The 21496-nt window shown below is 45.9% G+C and overlaps 1 protein-coding gene across 1 annotated transcript; it reads left to right on the top strand.

Annotated features, from left to right (window-relative positions):
• The first annotated feature begins 3987 nt into the window (after nucleotides 1-3987).
• On the top strand, nucleotides 3988-21103 carry LOC120943088 (sulfotransferase family cytosolic 1B member 1-like). The gene is made up of 8 exons (XM_040356190.1): nucleotides 3988-4082; nucleotides 7811-7991; nucleotides 10641-10769; nucleotides 10849-10946; nucleotides 12516-12642; nucleotides 14216-14310; nucleotides 17901-18081; nucleotides 20666-21103. Exons 1-8 carry the CDS (start codon nucleotides 4068-4070, stop codon nucleotides 20776-20778), a joined length of 939 nt encoding a protein of 312 aa, XP_040212124.1. The 5' UTR covers nucleotides 3988-4067; the 3' UTR covers nucleotides 20779-21103.
• Nucleotides 21104-21496: the final 393 nt, after the last annotated feature.

Genomic DNA, 21496 nt, shown 5'->3' with positions numbered 1-21496 from the left:
AGCGTATCTCTGATACGCTGCGCCGATCAATTTCTATGTGGATCTGGGCCAGTATTTACAAGTTAAAATCATTTATTTTATTTTTTTGCTAGAAAATTACTTAGAACCCCCAAACATTATATATATACTATATGTATGTATATCTATATATATATATATATATATATATATATATTATTTTTTATATATATAGTATTAAGTGTAATTCATATAAACCTGAATAATAATAATAATAATAATAATAATAATACTTATTATTATTATTGTTATTAATATTATTCTTTAACTAATATTTAAAAAAAAAACATTTTAAATAATAATAATTATTAAAATAATTTCATTAAATGCAATTAATTTTAAGCATGAGTAATAATAATAATTATTATTATTACCCTTATTGTTGTTGCTGTTATTATTGTTATTATTACTTATGTTTAAATTAATTGCATTTATTGCAATTGTTTTAATATTAGTAATTATTATTTAAAAAGTTATTTTAATATCAGTTAATGAATAATATAATGTATTATTATTCAAGCTTATATGAATTACACTTAATACCATTGGATTGAATAATAATTATTATTTTTTAAATATAATATTACTTTTATAATATTATATTTTATATATATATATATATATATATATATATATACATTCTATCTATCTATCTCTATCTATCTATCTATCTATCTATCTATCTATCTATCTATCTATCTATATATATATATATATATATATATATATATATATATATATATATATTTATAGATATATTATGGATAGATATATATCTATATATATATATATATATATATATATATATATATATATATATATATATATATATATATATATATATATAGAGAGAGAGATATATATATATATCTGTATCTATATATATATATATATATATTTTTTTTCAACACCCTAGAGAATAAAATGGCGGTCGTTGCAATACTTTAAGTCACACCGTATTTGAGCAGCGGTCTTACATGCGCACTTTAAAAAAAAAAATACACTTTTTTAAATAAAAAAAAATAAGACCACAGTAAAGTTAGCCCAATTTTGTTTTTATATTGCGAAAGAGAATGTTACGCTGAGTAAATTAATACCCAACATGTCACGCTTCAAAATTGCGCCCGCTCGCGGAATGGCGACAAACTTTTACCCTTAAAAATCTCCATAGGCGACATTTAAAAATATCTACAGGTTGCATGTTTAGAGTTACAGAGGAGGTCTAGGGCTAGAATTATTGCTCTCGCTCTAACGATCACGGCGATACCTCACATGTGTGGTTTGGACACCGTTTTCATATGCGGGCGCTGCTCACGTATGCGTTCGCTTCTGTGCGCAAAATCTTGTCGGGACGGGGCTTTTTAAAAAACACTTTCCTTTAAAAAATAAAATAAAATTTGGATCACTTGTATTCCTATTACAAGGAATGTAAACATCTCTTGTAATAGAAAAAAAGCATGACAGGTCCTCTTAAATATGAGAACTATGCAAACTATGGCCCAGATTCACAAAGGACTTACGACGGCGTATCTCCAGATACGCCGTCGTAAGTCTGAATGTGAGGCGTCGTATCTCGGTGCCTGATTCAAAGAATCAGATACGCCAGAATTTGTCTAGGGCCCCGTACACACGAGAGGATTATCCGCTGGAAACTGTCCTCCGGACCGTTCCAGCAGATAAATCCTCTGGCGGATTTTGATCTGATGGTTGTACTAACCATCAGATCGCAATCCGCGCGGAATCCATCCACGGTGACGTGTCGCGCCGTCGCCGCGATGATTACGCGGCGACGCTGGAAGATAAAGACTTCCACGCATGCGTCGAATCATTACGACGCATGCGAGGGAGAGGAGCGGACGGATTGATCCGGTGAGTCTGTACAGACGACCGGATCAATCCGCTGGACTGGATTCCAGCGGATAGATTTCTTAGCATGCTAAGAAATTTTTATCCGCTGGAAATCCGTCGGCTGGAATTTTTTCCGCCGATAAATGTCCGCTCGGACGTACACACCACCGGATCTATCCGCTGGAACTGATCTGCGGATAAATCCCAGCGGATAGATCCGGTCGTGTGTACGAGGCCTAAGATACGACTGACGTAAGTCTCTTACGCCGTCGTATCTTGGGTGCATATTTACGCTGGCCGCTAGGTGGCGCTTCCGTTGATTTCCACGTTGAATATGCAAATGAGCTAGATACGCCGATTCACAAACGTACTTGCGCCCGGCGTATTAAAATACGCTGTTTACGTAAGGCGTCCGACCGGCGTAACTTTACCCCTCATGAAGCAGGGGTAAGTCATGTTAGGTATGAACGTCGGAACAGCGTCGTATTTTACGTCGTTTGCGTAAGTCGTCCGTGAATGGGCATGGGCGTAGGTTACGTTCACGTCGACTAAACATTGAGCCGGCGTAAGTTAGGGAGAAAATTCGACGTGATACTGAGCATGCGCACGCATGCGCCGTTCGTAAGGTGCGTCATTTACGTGGGGTCACGATTCATTTCCATACAACACGCCCCCTACCAGCCTAGTTTGAATTAGGCGGGCTTACGCCGGCCCATTTATGCTACGCCGCCGTAACTTAGGGAGCAAGTTCTTTGTGAATATGGTACTCGCCTCTCTAAGTTACGGCGGCGTAGCGTATCTAGGATACGCTACGCCCGCACAAAGGTCTGGTCCACCTTGGACTTAGACTGGTCCTAGGTGGACTTAGACTGGTCCAAGGTGGACTTAGACTGGTCCAAGGTGGACTTAGACTGGTCCAAGGTGGACCAACATCATTATGCACAGAAATGTATACCTAAATGGCAGCTTGAAGTAGAATTAAGAATTTGTTGATGCGCCTGTCATGTAGGTGACAGGTTATCAGTTAGGAAATGATGATGTTTGCAGCTGTTACCTATCCCCCTAGTAGCCATATAAAGGAGGAATTTGCACTTTTACCTCAGGGAATTCTCAACCTTGATCTATTTCAGTAAACACCGGAATCATAAGAATGACAAGACATTGAGGGTTAAGTTACACCGCCGCAAACCTCCCAAGTTAGGTGCCGATCCACAAAGCACCTACCTGGCAATTTGCGGCGGTGTAACTTAACTCCGTCCGGCGCAAGGCGTTCCTAATACAAATGGGCGATTCCCATTTAAATTAGGCGCGCTCCCGCGCCGGACGTACTGCGCATGCTCCGTCGGGTAACTTACCCGACGTGCATTGCGCTAACTGACGTCGCTCCGACGTCATTTGCTTAGACGTTAACGTAAATGGCGTATTTTAATACGCCGGGCGCAAGTACGTTCGTGAATCGGCGTATCTAGCTCATTTGCATATTCAACGTGGAAATCAACAGAAGCGCCACCTAGCGGCCAGCGTAAATATGCACCCAAGATACGACGGCGTAAGAGACTTACGTCAGTCGTATCTTAGGCCTCGTACACACGACCGGATCTATCCGCTGGGATTTATCCGCAGATCAGTTCCAGCGGATAGATCCGGTGGTGTGTACGTTTTGAGTTACAGAGGAGGTCTAGGGCTAGAATTATTGCTCTCGCTCTACCAATCGCGTGTGGTTTGAACACCGTTTACATATGCGGGCGCTGCTCACGTATGTGTTCGCTTCTGCGCGCAAGCTCGTCGGGACGGGGCGCGTTTTCTGGCTCCTAACTTTTTTAGCTGGCTCCTAGATTCCAAGCAAATTTGTCAAACCCTGGTCTAGGGATTAGGACGCCGTCCAGGGAACGCACGTGTTGGTTTCATTTTTTTTTTGTTTTGCGTTGGCTCCTATGCGATGGACTGATATGGGGAAGCGGAAAGGTTTATTATTTTTGCTGCGTTCATTTCCCCCCCGGGATTGGACTGTTTATTATTAATAAGAACGCGGGCACATGAGTATGCTGTGCGCTCTCTGCTGAGCTCTGCCCTCACATTCACTCTCCCGGGGGAACCCCCCCCCCCCTCTGTGACGTCGCACACCCTATTTATATTTTATTTGGACGCTTCTCCAGTCTGCAGAGCCGGAGCTGAGGCTGGAGAGAGAGGAAGGACGCACAATGCAGAAACCTGATGTGAGTAATGCAAGGGATCAGCTTGGGACTCGGGGAGGTGAGGGTGCAGGGTGAGATAAGGACGGGTGGTGCAAAGTTTCACTTAATCGCAGGCACGATAAATGTGTTTGTACTCACCCAGTGCCGGGACCAAGGCAAAAGGCTCAAAGTGCACCTCCCTCGAAATGAGCTGCGAACTACCTGAGCAGAATAGGCTGCAGGTCCTGACATTTTGTGCCCCCCCTCCTGATGAAGAGCCCAAGACAACTGCCTCTTCTGCCTACCCCTCAGTGAAGCCCTGGCTGAGGATACAAATATAACATGCAGGGTGGGGGTGCAGTTTTGAAAAGCAGTTATAAGACGAGTGTGAAAGTGCTGAAATTTCAGTGTGACAGTGCTTGGAGTCACTGCTTGGAGACTGCTTCCTATGTTACTCCCTCCTCACTCCTGCATTATGCACGGCTGACCCCTGCGCTTCCTGTTTTACTCACTCCTGACTCCTGTGCTCTTTACATTATGCACGGCTGACCCCTGTGCTTTGTGTGTTACACACTCCTGGTCACTATGCACTCCTTAGCTCTGTGCATTACACACTCCTGCCTTCTGCACTCTGTGCATTTTGCCTACCTAACCCCTGCACTCTGTGTGTTACTTATTCCTGACCCCTGCACTCTGTGCATCACGCTCTGCTGGCCCCTGTGCTTCAATTGTGTTACTCACTCCTGACTCCTGCACTCTATGCATTACGCACTGCTAGCCCCTGTGCTTCATGTGTTACTTCTGACTCTTGCACTCTGTACATTACACATTTCTGACCTCTGTGCTTCATGTGCTATTCACTCCTGACTCCTATGCTCTTTGCATAACCCACTGCTGACCCCTGTGCTGTGTTATAGACTCCTGACCCCTGCACTCTGTGCATTACACACTGTTGATTCCTGTGCTTTGTGTGTTATACACTCCTGACTCCTACACTCTGAGCATTAATCACTGCTGGCCCCTGTGCTTCGTGTGTTACTCACTCCTGACTCCTGCACTCTGTGCATTGTGCATTATGCACGGCTGGCCCCTGTGCTTTGTGTGTTGCACACTCTTGACTTCTGCACTCTGTCACTATGCTTTTCTTACTTCTTAGCGCTGTGCATTACACACTCCTGACTTCTGCGCTCTGTGCATTATGCCCACCTAACCCCAGCACGCTGTGTGGTACTCACTCCTGACTCTTGCACTCTGTGCAATATGCATTGCTGACCTCTGTGCTTCATGTGCTATTCACTCCTGACTCTTTGCATGATGCACTGCTAACCCCTGTGCTTTGTGTGTTATATACTCCTGACTCCTACACTTTGTGCATTAATCACTGCTGGCCCCTGTGCTTCATGTGTTACTCACTCCTGACTCCTGCATTCTGTGCATTATTCACGGCTGACCCCTGTGCTTTGTGTATTACAAACTCCTGACTCCTGCACTCTTTGCATTATGCATGGCTGATCCCTGTGCTTTGTGTGTTACACACTCCTGACTCCTGCACTCTTTGCATTATGCATGGCTGATCCCTGTGCTTTGTGTGTTACACACTCCTGACTCCTGCACTCTTTGCATTATGCATGGCTGATCCCTGTGCTTTGTGTGTTACTCACTCCTGACTCCTGCATTCTGCACGGCTGACCCCTGTGCTTTGTGTATTACAAACTCCTGACTCCTGCGCTCTGTGCATTATGCACGGCTGATCCCTGTGCTTTCTGTGTTACACACTCCTGACTCCTGTGCTCTTTGCATTATGCCCACCTAACCCCAGAACTCTGCGTGTTACACACCCCTGACTCCTGTTCTCTGTGCATTGTGCACTCTGACTTCTGTCCATTATGCCCACCTGAACCCTGCACTCTGTGTGTTGCACACTCCTGGCCCCTGTGATCTGTGCATTACATGCTCCTGACTTCTGTGTTTTTTGCATTATGCCCACCTAACCCCAGCACTCTATGTGTTACACACTCCTGACTTCTGTCCATTATGCCCACCTGAACCCTGAACTCTGTGTGTTACACACTCCTGGCTCCTGCACTCTGTGCATTGTGAAGCTGTGCCCATTGTGCTGTGTGTGTGCTGGAAGGGTAGTTATAAGATGCAGTGTGACAGTGCTGATAGGGCAGTTAGAAAATGCAGTGTACAGTGTGGACGCCTTTCACAGACCGGCAATAATCAGAGTGATATGTGTCTGGTATAAGGCCAGGCTCTGCTCTAGAAGTCATAGCTGACAAGTTGCAGTGTACACTGACACACTGCCAACTCTCCCGTTGTTCATACATTGCCTGAAGCCATCAGAGATTCCAGACAAGAGCAGAAACAGGAAAACAGCAGCTGGAGAGCCGCACAGATTGTTGATCCAGGAGTGTGGGATCGCCTTTGGGGATCCGGAAGGAATTTTCCCTGTTAACTGGAGCCACATTTATTAGGGTTCTGGGCCTTCCTCTGGATCACCTGCAGGTCAGGATTCTGTAGATGCCGGTTTTTATTTTGTTGGTTTTTGATCTTGATGGACAGGTATCATTTTTTTTCAAGCAAAATATGTAACTGTTGGATCCACCAGAAGAGAAAACAATCAGGATAAATGTAAAGAGTTACTACACTACATCAAAATGTAACACATAGGAATGTATTTATTAACCACTTAAAGACCGCCGCACGACGATATACGTCGGCAGAATGGCACGGCTGGGCACATGGGAGTATATATACGTCCCCTTTAAGAGCCCAGCCGTGGGTCTCGCGTGCGCCGCCGCCGTGCTCGCGACCCGTTCCCGAAGCTCCGTGATTCGCTGATCCGATCGCCGCGGGTTTCCCGTGATCGGGTCACCGGAGCTGAAGAACGGGGAGAGGTGAGTGTAAACAAACCTTTCCCGTTCTTCTCTGTGGCAGTGTCACTGATCCCTGATATAGGGAACAACGATCACTGACGTCACACGTCCAGCCCCGCCCCCCTACAGTTAGAAACACACATGAGGTCACACTTAACCCCTACAGCGCCCCCTAGTGGTTAACCCCTTCACTGCCTTTGTCATTTTCACAGTAAACAGTGGCCCAGATTCAGGTAGCCTTGTGCTTTTTTTACGTAGGCGCAGGGCAACGTTTTTGCCCTGCGCCACCGCAAATTTTCTGCGCTACCCGCGATTCACGGAGCAGTAGCTCCGTAAATTGCGTAGGCGCTCCGGCAAAATGCCCGGCGTAAGCGCGCGCAATTTAAATGATCCCGTAGGCATACTGAAGCCCACAAGCACGGACTTCCGGGTAGCTGTGTCTCGCTGGACGGCGCTGCGCTTTGTCTCCTAGGAAGCGTGACACTTGCGGAGACCTCCCAGCATACATAGCGCCGCCAGGGAAAGCAAAGTACACGCCTACTCCCGGAGGAAAACCCGGAAGTCCTAATTCAGACAGCTGGTTCAAGGTAATTAAAGCCGCAGAAAAAAAAAAAGGTTAGGCATATGTGTATGTAATGTTGCAAGGATGTGGATAAAGTAATGTCTTGCAAAACGCTCTCAAACCAAGTTACTCTCAGACCAAGGTTTTACTGTAATCTCTTTTACGTTTTTCTATTGTACACAAAAAATACAACTTTTTTCAGAATATTTTAGACTTTTTATGTATGCTCTCTTTATTTTTTTATATGTATATTTAAAAAACAATATTCAACAAGTAAGGAAGGTTAAAATAAGTGAGAACGTCCATTTTTTCTGATGTTCCTTCTATAGTTAACTCCGGAGGATTATGCCGACATGCTCGACAATGTCCCGGAAGGCGTATTCTACAGGTTCCCGCTGTGCTTAGTTAATGGAGTGCCGCTGATGAAACCTATTGCGGAGCAATGGGAGGGCGTTGAAAAATTCCTAGCCAGACCAGACGATGTGCTCATAGCGACTTATCCCAAGGCAGGTAAGAGAGGTTGAGTCTATGCTGATTGATTGCATGAATTATCTTTGTTACCCTTGTTGTCACCATACTTTCTCTAAATTAGAAAAAAGTATTGAGCAGGCCATGCACAGAGCAAATTTCAGCCAGTTCTTGATGAACCAGCCGAAATTCGCTCTGTGGGTGGTCCTTTCCCACCTGACCTCCTTCGAATAATTTATTCAAGAGCAGAATTTTATTATCACAGTCCTTTCACATGGCCAGGGCTGGACTGGGACACAAATTTGGCCCTAGACTTCATCCAGACTGGCCCACTTTGACAGGTCTCTCCCACAGCGGCCGGACAACTCCTGCCCCCCCCCCCCCGGCCACCCAAGCCCCCTCTCCCCCTTCACTAGCCACTAGCCATTCTAGTTTATTAGAGTAGAACGGCTGGTACTGGTACTTATAGGCAGTACCAGTGGGGAAGCTAGACATTATTTCACCTGGGGCAAAGAATCAGTTTGGTGCCCCCCCTAATCAGACAAGAATAGGCAGAAGTGAGAAACTCCCAGGCCATAGCTGTTGAGTCAGCTGTCTGTCCCCTCCCCCATGCTCCTCTGTCGTCCCCCCTGCTCCTCTGGTCCTCCCCCTACTTCTCTGTTCCCCCCAGGTGAGTGCTGCGGGGAGGGAGAGGAGGTGAGCGCTGCGGGAAGGGAGAGACAGAGGAGCGGAGGGGGGGGGAGGGCGGTGGTCCGCTGTCACTGAAGCCGGCCCACTGAGCCATCGGCCCACCGGGAAACTCCCTGTAGTCCCAATGGCCAGTCCATCCCTGCACATGGCCAAGATTAAGCTCAAGCCAAGCAAAGGAAACAGGCCAAGATCAGGGCAGGCAACGTAGGGTAGGGTGACCAGACATTCCCGGTTTGTCCCCAGATTGGAATGGCATGGGGAGGGGGGGGGGTAGCCGGTACTCTTGCCCCCCAGTTGTAACATTAAGGAGGGGTGCAAAATTATTACTGTGCCCCAGGCCATGTGCAGAATGCCTTCCCCCAGTAGGCTGACTAAACTTTCCCGGTTTGTAGTGGTCAGTGTAGGAATCAGGTAGGTTAGTGTAGGAATCAGGTAGATTAGTGTAGGAATCAGGTAGGTCAATATAGGAATCAGGTAGGTTAGTGCAGTGATCAGGTAGGTCAGTGTAGGAATCAGGTTGGTCAATTCTACTGTACTAGTGGAAGGGACTCGGGGAGTGCTAAAAGTCTGCGGGTTAGTGGGCGCAAATTTCTTGCCTTGTCCCGGGTGCTGACAATCCAAGCTTCACCACTGACTGCATATATAATTTGAGGAAAATGTGTATAAAATAGTTTACCATTTGTCAATAGAAAAAAAAATGTCCCCGGATTTCTTTTAAAAAATCTGGTCACCTTAATGTAGGGTCAAGGCAGGAGAAGGGAGTAGGACAAGGTCAGGACAGGTAATGTAGGCTCAAGTCAAGTGCAGGAAGTGGGCCTGGGTTAAGGCAGGCAATATAAGCTCATGTCAAGTGCGGGAAGCAGGTTATGGTCAGGACAGGCAATGTAGGGTCCAGGTAAGTGAAGGGAGTAGGACAAGGTCAAGGCAGGCAATATAGGCTCAAGTCAAGTGAAGGATCTAGGCCTAGGTCAAGACAGGCAATGTAGACTCAGGTCCACTACAAGAGGAAGTTCAAAGTCAGGGAGAAGGTTAACATTAAGGTCAGGATGCAGGACAAGTTTCGGGAATCTAGTGCAGGCAATGTAGGCTCAAGTCAAGTGCAGAAAGCAGGCCAAGGTCAGGGCAGGTAGTGTGGGGTCAAGGCAAGTGAAGGAAGTAGGATAAGGTCAAGGTAGGCAATGTGGACTCAAGTCCATTGCAAGAAGTAGTCCAATGTCAGGAAGAAGGTTAAAGTTAAGTTCAGGGTGCACAACAAGATCAGGGCATCCAGTATAGGCTTAATTCAAATACAGGGAGAAGGGAATGGGGAGGGCTCAAATCAGAGCAGCTAATGTAGGCTTAAGTCAACTGCAAAAAGCAGGACAAGGCCAGGATATCAACTGTAGGTTAAAGTCAAATGTGAGAGATATGATAAGGTTAAGTTCATGTCAAGTGCAAAAAGCAAAGCAAGGTCAGGGCAGGCAATGTAGGGTAAAGGCAAGTGAAAGAAGTAAGCCTAAGTCTAGGCAGGCAGGATAGGCTCTAGTCAAGTGCAGGAAGTAGGCCACGATCAGGGTAGGTAATTTGGGGTCATGGCAAGTGCAGGAAGTAGGACAAGGTCAAGGCAGCCAGTGTAGACTCGCCTCCATTGCAGGACGCAGTCCAAGGTCAAGGCGAAGGCTTAAGTTAAGTTCAGGATACAGAACAAGGTCAGGTCATCCAATTTAGGCTTAATTCATCAGGGCATGGGTAGGGAAGGAAACAGGCTAAAGTCAGAGCAGATAAAGTAGGCTAAAGTCAACTGCAAAAATCAGGGCAAGACCAAGGCATCAAGTGTAGGTTTAAGTAAAATGTGCAAGATAATATAAGGTTTAGACTCCGAAACTCAACTGAAGTTCTAAGCCTTCCCTACTGTATATAAGACAAAAGAAAAAAAGTTTTGAATAGAGTTGGCCTTTAAGTTTACCATTATAAATTTTTTTCTCCTTATAATTTTTGTCTTTTCCTGTGAGGTCTCTCCAGGCACTACATGGATGCAAGAGATTGTGGACTCCATAATGAACAATGGTGAATTAGAGAAGATCAAGCGTGCGCCCACCCATGTACGTTCTCCATTTCTGGAGATCTGCTCTCCGCCACCCGTTCCTTCCGGTGAGTGTGGTTTCCCTATCACAGTGTTTGAGTCATTAAACAATAGACTTGGCACTGACGACTTCACTCTTCTCTTCAGGCGTAGCCATCTTGAATAATACTCCATCCCCGAGGCTGGTAAAAACCCATCTGCCCTTCGAGCTGGTGCCGGAATCTTTTTGGGAGCATAAGTGTAAAGTAAGAATAAGAATCAGATAAATAGTGTGATGTATGAACATACCACAAAATATAACACAGTAGGAAACCCCACAAAAAAACAAAATGTGTTCTGTGGAAAAAGGTTTTTTTGGTTCAGTATTTACCAGAACTTGACTGGTTGTCTGCTATAATAAAAAAGCAAGTTCCACATGCAGTGCCGATCCTGACCTCCCTGGGGCCCTAAGCAAAATGACATGTCACATTAAATATTAGAACTGACATCTTAGGCCTCGTACACACGACCGAACATGTCTGCTGAAACTGGTCCGCGGACCAGTTTCCCCGGACATGTCCGACCGTGTGTAGGGCCTAGCGGACAGTTTTCCGGCCGAGCGGACAGGTTTCCAGCGGACAAAAGTTTCTTAGCATGCTAAGAAACTTGTCCGGTGGAAACCTGTCCGTCGGACATGTCCGATGGTTAGTACACCTAACCTTTGGACCGAAATCCCCTGCATGCGTCGAAGTGATTCGACGCATACGTGGAAGCATTGAACTTCCTGGTTCGCGCACATCGCCGCGTCATCGTCGCCACCACGTCGCCGCCACGTCACCGCGTTTTCTGTCCGCGGGAAATTTGGTCTGATGGTGTGTACACACATCAGACCAAAATCTCCCAGCAGACATGTCTGATGAAAACGGTCCGCGGACCGTTTTCACCGGACATGTCTGGTTGTGTGTAGAAGGCCTTACATTAAAGTGAGAAGGCGGGGGTGCTGACTTCTTACCATTCTGTTGTCCATTGTGCTAATTAGGTCTGCTCCTAAGATATTTCATTGTGTATGCTAATGACACTGTTTTGTGTGAAAATACCATTGATAACAGATGTGGAATGTGACTTGTCAGCTGTAGTAATTAACTCCTCTAGATTCGGTGCCATTCGAATGTCTGTCTGGGATGTGGATTGAGGGGGAACTCGTTAAGCACCCATTGTGTGATGTTTTGGGTGGAGAGTTTCATTGTCCATGTGATTACTGTAGCATGCTTGTAACTGTATATAACAAGGCTGAGTTACAATTAAAGCATTCATTCGTTTGGAACCAGAAACAGAGCTGTGTGTCTCGTCCTTCTGGGGAATGGAATGAGTCCTGTCTGCTGGATTGTCCGATAAGCTGTCTTGGGTTGGTGGAATGGAAGATCGTAAACGACGTTAACCCCTGACCGTTACACTACTGTTTGCAGACAATTTACAGCATGAGCATTTATGACAGGGCCTCATCGGAAGTCTTTTTACTATTTTGGCTATTAAGGGTTTATGATGCCTTTGCATTTCTTATAATTGGACTGCTTGTTATCAAATATGTCGCCTCCATGGCTGGCTAGCACAGGCAGGAGATTTTATTCTGACTGCCTTGTTATGGACTTTTGTATTTTCCTCACACGGTTTGGGGTTCATCGGACCTCACTCTTATCGCTGGAGAGTTTTTGACTTACCAGCATAACTTGGTCACCTAGAACAGTACATTACATGGGAGACTCCCAGAACACTGACACTTTAGGAATACCTTTGAGCATGTGCAAAGATTTGATGGTGTGCCTTACTGTTTGCAGACAATTTACGTTGCTCGGAACGCAAAGGACAACGCGGTGTCATATTATTTCTTTGATCTGATGAATAAATCTCAGCCTGACCCTGGGACCTGGGATCAGTACGTGGAAAAGTTTCTAACGGGTGAAAGTAAGTGAAAGCTTAAAGTTGATATAAACCCCATTTTTTTTTTTTTTTTTTGATGTCACAATGTAGAGTATAATATTTCCTATCATCTGTGCCCAGTCTTGCCACACAGAGTTAATCCAGCTCTGAGCAATCCTCTTTTATTCTTTAGTGAAAATTAACAGACTTCCAGATAAAACCTGTCTAAATACAAAGTCCATTCCTCTCTCCTTGCTTTGAGTGACAGGTTATCTATATATCTAGCTTGGACATGTTTATCATATGTTATGTTTATCATAATATGAGGTGATTCACAGTTCATTGTATATTACCAGGATGTGTTATGTGGGGGAGGGGTGGATTTCTCACTTTTTATACTGTGGATCACCTCATATTATGATAAACATAACATAACATATGATAAGCAAGGAGAGAGGAATGGACTTTTTATTTAGACAGGGAAATTAGGCAAATTAGGTGGTCGCCTAAGGCCTCGCACTCACAGGGGCCTCACGGTTGCCTAACTTACCCAATACATTATCACAGTTTTGAGGGACAGGGGACCTTAACGCTGCTGTGCTCAGGCAGCGTTAAGAGCCCTGACTCAGGAGCGGGGCCGACAGCGTCCCTAACAACAAGTGAATATCGGTGACACCACCCCTTGTGACGTTAATGACCCAGCATGCCCTCAGGCAATGATGCCACAAGGAGGCAGGTTCACCAGGTGGCCCCGCCGCTTAGTTATTAAAGAGCAGGATCTTGGGGCCACCATGTTAAAGGGGGCTTCCAGATTCCGATAAGCCCCCCTCCCACAGACCCCCACAACCACCGGTCAGGGTTGTTTGGAAGAGGCTCTTGTCCTTGAATTGTTTTTCCCATCATGGGTGTGAGTGGGGCCCCATGTCAAGTTTTGCCTAAGGCCTCACAAAGCCTAGAGCCGCCTCTGTACTTGATGCCAGGTGGTAGGCATTCTGAATGGCCGCTTTGTGAATGGCCAGCTGTCTTCTGGGACACACAACGGTCCCAGAAGACATAGCGCCCAAATGTCCCAGAAGACAACGCGAGGAGGAGAAGAATGAAGACTACCGTGGAATAGGAAGTGGCAGGTTAGACAGATCTGCCTAGCAGATTTTTGTAGCCTTTTTCTCAATTAGTTTTTTTTTTAGGGTGGACCTCCACTTTAAAGAGAAGAATAATGCAAAACACATGAAAACTTCATCAAAAACGTGGCATAAAAAATGCAAAGCGCGCTGGAAAACGCATCAACTGCAGTCGCATAGATCATGTGAACCTAGGGGTTAAGGAAGAATACAAATGGCTCTTTTATTTAGATGATATTTTTAGGTCTAAAGTTCAGTTCATTCTTCACAATTTTTGTCCGACCACAAAATGTATTGCAGAGAAAAGCGCGTCGTCGCTAGAAAATCTTTTATTTATGAAGCTTAAAATAATGACATGAATGGGGACAAAGTGTTATGTCATTGGAGAGTTTGCATGCCTGAAAAACCTGTTCGGTGAATAAAGTGCACTTAGAGGTCTCCGATACGGTGAGAGAGTTTCGGCTTTTGTTGACTCGTCGTGTTCCCTTCTTTTCTAGTTGCCTGGGGAAACTGGTTTGATCACGTGATTGGCTGGTGGAACGCCAAAGACAAGCACGACATCCTCTATGTGTTCTATGAAGATATGAAGGAGGTGAGGGAGAGACTGGAACTCCCCTTTAAGCTTTGAAAAAAAAAACTGGAAGCTGATTGGTCTCTATGCAGAGCTGCACCCGACTTTGTACTCTCCAGTTTTTTTATATCAACCCACACCAGTCCCTGTGTCCCTGATCACCGCCATACCAGTCCCAGTGTCCCTGATCACCCCACACCAGCAGGGATGGACTGGCCATTGGGACTACAGGGAGTTTCCCGGTGGGCCGATGGCTCAGTGGGCCGGCTTCAGTGACAGCGGACCGCCGCCCCCCTCGCTCCTCTGTCTCTCCCTTCCCGCAGCGCTCGCCTCATCTCCCTGCCCACAGCGCTCAACTGGGGGGAGGGGGACAAAGAAGCAGGGGGAGGACCAGAGGAGCAGGGGGGACGACAGAGGAGAATGGGGGAGGGGACAGAAAGCTGACTCAACAGCTATGGCCTGGGAGTTTCTCACTTCTGCCTAATCTTGTCCCATGGGGGGGCACCAAACTGATTCTTTGCCCCGGGTGAAAAATTGTCTATCTTCCCCACTGGTACTGTCTATAAGAGTACCAATACCAGCCGTTTTACTCTAATAAATTAAAACGGCTAGTGGCTAGTGAAGGGGGAGAGGGGGCTTGGGTGGCCGGGGGGGTGCGGGAGTTGTCCGGCTGCTGTGGGAGAGACCTGTCAAAGTGGGCCAGTCTGGGTGAAGTCCAGGGCCAAATTTTTGTCCCAGTCCAGCCCTGCACACCAGTCAGTGTCCCTGATCACCGCCACACCAGTCACAGTGTCCCTGATCACCACCACACCAGTCCCAGTGTCCCTGATTACCACCACACCAGTCAGTGTGTCCCTGATTACCACCACACCAGTCCCAGTGTCCCTGATTACCACCACACCAGTCAGTGTGTCCCTGATTACCACCACACCAGTCCCAGTGTCCCTGATTACCACCACACCAGTCAGTGTCCCTGATCACCGCAACACCAGTCAGTGTCCCAGATCACCGCCACACCAGTCACAGTGTCCCTGATCACCACCACATCAGTTACAGTGTCCCTGATCACCACCACACCAGTCACTATCCCAGATCACCGCCACACCAGTCACAGTGTCCCTGATCACCGCCACACCAGTCACTGTGTCCCTGATTACCACCACACCAGTCACAGTGTCCCTGATTACTGCCAAACCAGTCACTATCCCCGATCACCACCACACCAGTCAGTGTCCCTGATCTCTGCCACACCAGTCACAGTTTTCCTGATCACCGCAACCACAAAAAAACCTGGAAGCTGATTGGTCTCTATTCAGGACTGCACCCGATATTGTACTCTCCAGTTTTTGTATATCAACCCCCCCCCCCCTCCAGTATCTATGATCACGCCACACCAGTCAGTGTCCAATAGCTTGCTGAATGCAGTGCTTGCCTCTCCGCACTGCGTCGGCGCGGCATACAGCGTATGCGTTACGGCGGTGTAATGTGCACCCACACTCTGTGAATCTGGGCCAAATTCTTTCCAAATCAGACAATGTGATTGGTTTCCACATTTTGTCTCTCATAGTTGAGGTTTACCTATGATGACAATTACAGGCCTCTCATCTTTTTAAGTGGGAGAACTTGCACAATTGGTGGGGACTAAGGGCCAGATCCACAAAAGGGATACGACGGCGTATCCCTGTTTCTAACTATGCGGCTGATTCATAGAATCAGTTACGCATAGCTAGTCCTAAGATCCGACAGGTGCAGGGCCGCCATCAGGGGGGTACAGGCATTACACCTGTAAGGGGCCCGGAGGTCCCCAGGGGCCCGGATGGCAACCCCCTTTAAAAAAAAAAAAAAAAAAAAACATTTTTTTTTTTTTTAGGGTAAATTTTTTTTTTTAGAGGTCCGGAGGTCCCCAGGGGGCCGGAGGCCCCGGATGGCAACCCCCCTTTTTTTATTTTTTTTTTATAAAAAAAAATATTTTATATATATATTTTTATTTTATTTTTTAATAAAGAGCCATTTTTTTTTTTAGAGGTCCGGAGGTCCCCATATATATATAATATTATTATTATTATTATTATTATTATTAGTAGTAGTAAAGGGCCCAGAGGTCCCCAGGGCCCCGGATGGCAACCCCCCCCCTTTTTTATAAAAAAATATATATTTTTTATATATATTTTTTTTATATATATATTTTTTTGTCTTTATATATATTTTTATATATATATATATATATTATTAAAGGGCTCAGAGGTCCCCAGGGCCCCATGTGTGGCAAACCCCCCCTTTTTTTTAATAAATGTTTATTTTTTTATTTTTGTTTTTATATATATATATATATATATATATATATATTATTATTATTATTATTATTATTATTAAAGGGCCCTGAGGTCCCCAGGGCCCTGGATGGCAACCCCCCTTTTTTTATAAATGTTTATTTTTAATTTTTTATATATATATATATATATATATATTTTTTTATTATTATTATTATTAAAGGGCCCAGAGGTTTCTTTTTTTCATTTTTATTAAAGGCCCCAGAGGTCCTGGATGGCAACCCCCCTTTTTTGCAATTTCTTTATATATATATATATATATATATATATATCTATATATATATATATATATATATATACACACACACACATACATTTATATATATATATATATATATATATATATATATATATATTATTAAAGGGCCCAGAGGTCCCCAGATGGCAACCCCCTTTTTTTATATATTTTTTTCTTTATTTCTTCGTTTTTGTGTAAAGGCCCCCCCGCTTCTCAATCCGCGGCAGCCCCCCCCCGCCCGCTTCTCAATTTATGGCGGCAGCACCCCCCCCCCCCCCCGGTTCTCCTCTCCAGGGGGCCCATGCCTGAAGCTGTGTAAGGGGCCCCATAATTCCTGATGGCGGCCCTGGACAGGTGTAATGGACTTACACTGTCGGATCTTAGGATGCAGTACCGCGGCCGCCGCTGGGGGCATTTCTCGTCGTAATCCAGCGTCGGGTATGCAAATTAGCACTTACGGAGATCCACAAAGCTTTTTCCCTTCGTTAAGTCGCCGTAAGTGTTAGTTTGCCGTCGCAAAGATAGGGCTACTTTTACAAAGTGTAAAGTAAGTACACCATGTAAAAGTATACCCGTCTTTCCCACGTCGCTGTCAAATTTTTTTTAATTTTTTTTTTTTTCCGCCGCATCTCTTTTTTACCCGTCGCGATTCACAAAACTCGGCACAACGTAACGTAACGCAAAGCACGTCGGGAAAATAGCGTCGGGAGCATGCGCAGTACGTCCGGCGTGGGAGCGCGCCTAATTTAAATGGGACTCGCCCCATTTGAATTGGCCCGCCTTGCGCCGGACTGATTTAGGATACACCGCCGCAAATTTCCAGGTAAGTGCTTTGTGGATCGGGCAACTAACTTGGGCAATTTGCGGCGGTGTAACTTAAATCACAAAAGTTACGTTGCGCCCGCTGGTTGTGGATCTGGCCCTAAATACTTTTTTGCCCCACTGTATAAGTGACCTTGTAATGAAGAGCTCCAGCTTCTCATATGTTGGTTATATTCATTCTGGTTGCCCTGAAAGCTTCTTACCAAAACTTTTATGAACAGGACCCAAAACGAGAGATTCGAAAGGTGACTGAGTTCCTAGGGAAGAACCTCTCAGAAGATGTGTTGGATACAATTTGCCACCACACCAGTTTCAAAGCCATGAAGGAAAACCCAATGGCAAATTATTCCACCGTTCCCAATATGCTGCTGGACCAGAACCTCTCGCCCTTCATGAGGAAAGGTGAGGAGGTTTTCTAAATTGGTTTATGATAATGGTGCATGTGGTAGAATGCCACTCCAGTATTTGTATATATATGTAGCGCTACCCCCACAAGGGCCGCTGATTTGTGCCAGGTTACTCTCTCTCTCTCTGTAGTGCTGCAGCAGCCAAGCACACATTCCACTGGCTCAATTAATGATCTAGTGCAGCCCTCAAAATTTTGCGAGTGGAAAATGAGGGCTGGCGAGGAGCTAGGCTGCCTGGGAGGGGAGCACCGCTGGTGGGCGGGTTGATTGAGAGCCGTTCTCCAAGAGATCACCCTGAGGGAAGAGAGCATGGAGGAAGAGGAGATCAGGATCACAGAGCTGTTACAGCTTACATTACAATTGCCTCCGCCTCCATCATACACAGCCCCACCCTCCTCCCGACCCTGCACCGGTGATAGACAGAACGCCAGTCCAATGCTGTGATACGCTCTGTCTATCACAGGCGTGGGGTCAGGAGGAGGGCGGGGCTGTGTATGACGGCGAGCGGAGGCAATTGTAATGTTAGCTGTAACAGCGGGCTATCCGTTCTCTGTGATCCCGCAGCTCTCCTCGTCCTCCAGTTGTGATCCGGCTGCCCTCTCTCTTCCTCTGCCCAGGCGAGGCTGCAATGGTGGTCAAAGTGTGACTGCAATGGTGGGCACAGTGTGGCTGCAATGAGCACAGTGTGGCTGCAATGGTGGGCACGGTGTGGCTGCAATGGCGGGCACAGTGTGGCTGCAATGGCGGGCACAGTGTGGCTGCAATGGTGGGCACAGTGTGGCTGCAATGGTGGGCACAGTGTGGCTGCAATGTTGGGAGCGCAGTGAGGCTGCAATGGTGGGCACAGTGTGGCTGCAATGGTGGGCGCAGTGTGGCTGCAATAGTGGGCACAGTGTGGCTGCAATGTTGGGCACAGTGTGGCTGCAATGGTGGGCACAGTGTGGCTGCAATGGTGGGCACAGTGAGGCTGCAATGGTGGGCACAGTGTGGCTGCAATGGTGGGCACAGTGTGGCTGCAATGGGCACAGTGTGGCTACAATGGTGAGCACAGGTGTGGCTGCAATGGAGGGCACAGGTCAGGCTGTGCTAAGGGGCACTGATAAAGTTGTTGTTAATATTTATTCTTGTACCTTAATTCTGCATAAAACATTTAAGTGTCATTTCATGAGATAATTTACGAAGGCGTGTTAAGGGGAGGAATTAGGGGCGGAATTAGGGGCGGGGTTAGGTGGGGTAAAACATGGATTTTTTTTTACCAAAAAACATGGTAGCAGAATACATATTGGCCTGAATTCATGAAGAAATTTGATTTTTATTTTTTTATTTTTTATTGTATATGTTTTATAGCAGAAAGTAAAAAGGGGGGCATATACTGGGTAGGGATGAGCTCCGGCGTGTTCGCACAGTTCATGTGCAGAGCCCGCCAGACAGTCGGCACGGCGCTGCGCTAATCACAGGCAGGGAGACATTTCCCGATGTCTGCAGCCGAGCATCAGGACACTGTCTCCCTGCCTGTGATTAGCGCAGCGCTGGCAGATTGTCTGGCGGGCTCAGCACGTGGACTGTGCAAACACGCCGGAGCTCATCCCGCCAAGCTGGAGTGCGGCGATCGGTCCCACGGAGCTGAAGAACGGGGAGAGCCGTGTGTAAACACAGCTTCCCCGTTCTTCACTGTGGCGGCTGCATCGATCGTGTGATCCCTTTTATAGGGAGACACGATCGATGACGTCACACCTACAGCCACACCCCCCTACAGTTGTAAACACACACTAGGTGAAACGAAACTCCTTCAGCGCCCCCTGTGGTTAACTCCCAAACTGCAACTGTCATTTTCACAATAAACAATGCAATTTAAATGCATTTTTTGCTGTGAAAATGACAATGGTCCCAAAAATGTGTCAAAATTGTCCGAAGTGTCCGCCATAATGTCGCAGTCACGAAAAAAATCGCTGATCGCCGCCATAAGTAGTTAAAGAAAAAAAATTATAAAAATGCAATAAAACTATCCCCTATTTTGTAAACGCTATAAATTTAGCGCAAACCAACCGATAAACGCTTATTGCGATTTTTTTTTACCAAAAATAGGTAGAAGAATACGTATCGGCCTAAACTGAGGAAAAAAATGTTTTTATATATATTTTTGGGGGATATTTATTATAGCAAAAAGTAAAAAATATTGCATTTTTTTCAAAATTGTCGCTCTACTTTTGTTAATGGCGCAAAAAATAAAAACCGCAGAGGTGATCAAATACCACCAAAAGAAAGCTCTATTTGTGGGGAAAAAAGGACGCCAATTTTGTTTGGGAGCCACGTCGCACGACCGCGCAATTGTCAGTTAAAGCGACGTAGTGCCGAATTGTAAAAACCCCTTGGGTCATTTAGCAGCATATTGGTCCGGTCCTTAAGTGGTTAATTGTTCTATGTTTACACCCTTATGGTTGCTCTCTATACTGTATAATGTTCATTTTTTATCGATAAAACGTTAACGAAACATAAAAAAAAAAAAAAAATTCTTGTTACAAGATTTGCATGTTTTTCATTTCATTTGTCGATTTTAATTTGTGACTGTTTTTAATTAGGTGAAGTTGCAGACTGGATGAATTATTTCACCGAATCCCAGAATAAAATGTTCGACGTGGAATATGAGAAGAGAATGAAAGGGACAGACCTGAAATTCCGCACCGCCATCTGAAGTCTGGGGATGACATGGAAAACTGTTCTTGTGTAAACACAATTGGACAATAAGGCCTACAGACCTGCATGAGGCCACCGTCCTGTGAGGACTGATGGAATACTCAATCATTTTGTGGGTTTGGACCAAGAAGTGATGAATGGCAGATCTCAGGTGTTGGGTGGTGGGTACAGGGTGCCTTGGATTGGTTTGGGTCTCTGAAGAGAGCTGGTGTTTGTAAATCTGTATAGGGAGGCCTAAATTGTGTTGGTAAGAATCAGGAAAAAGTATATAGACTTAGTAACACCTTGCTATATATCTAATAAAATTATCCCACTAAACCATAGAAAAATGCGTGTTTGTCCTGCTCATCCATTATCCACACACATAGCTCCTCCGCAGACATGTTCAACTCTCCTTATAATAATAATAATAATAATAATAATAATGGCCCGGATTCAGGTAGATTTGCCCCTTATTTACGGAGGCGCAGGGCAGCGTTTTTGCCCAGCGCCCCCGCAAATTTACTGCGCTACCCGCGATTCACGGAGCAGTAGCTCCGTAAATTGCGTGTGCGCTGTGTAAACTTGCCCTGCGTAAGGGCGCCTAATGTAAATGATCCCGTAGGGGGCGGGAATCATTTAAATTAGGCGCGCTCCCGCGCCGAGCGTAGAGCGAATGCTCCGTCGGGAAACTTTCCCGACGTGCATTGCGGCAAATGACGTCGCAAGGACGTCAT

This window comes from Rana temporaria, chromosome 6, assembly GCF_905171775.1.
Source record: "Rana temporaria chromosome 6, aRanTem1.1, whole genome shotgun sequence".
Classification (NCBI taxonomy): domain Eukaryota; kingdom Metazoa; phylum Chordata; class Amphibia; order Anura; family Ranidae; genus Rana; species Rana temporaria.
Note: the sequence above shows the minus strand (reverse complement) of the source record. Positions and strands in the feature narration are given on the sequence as shown.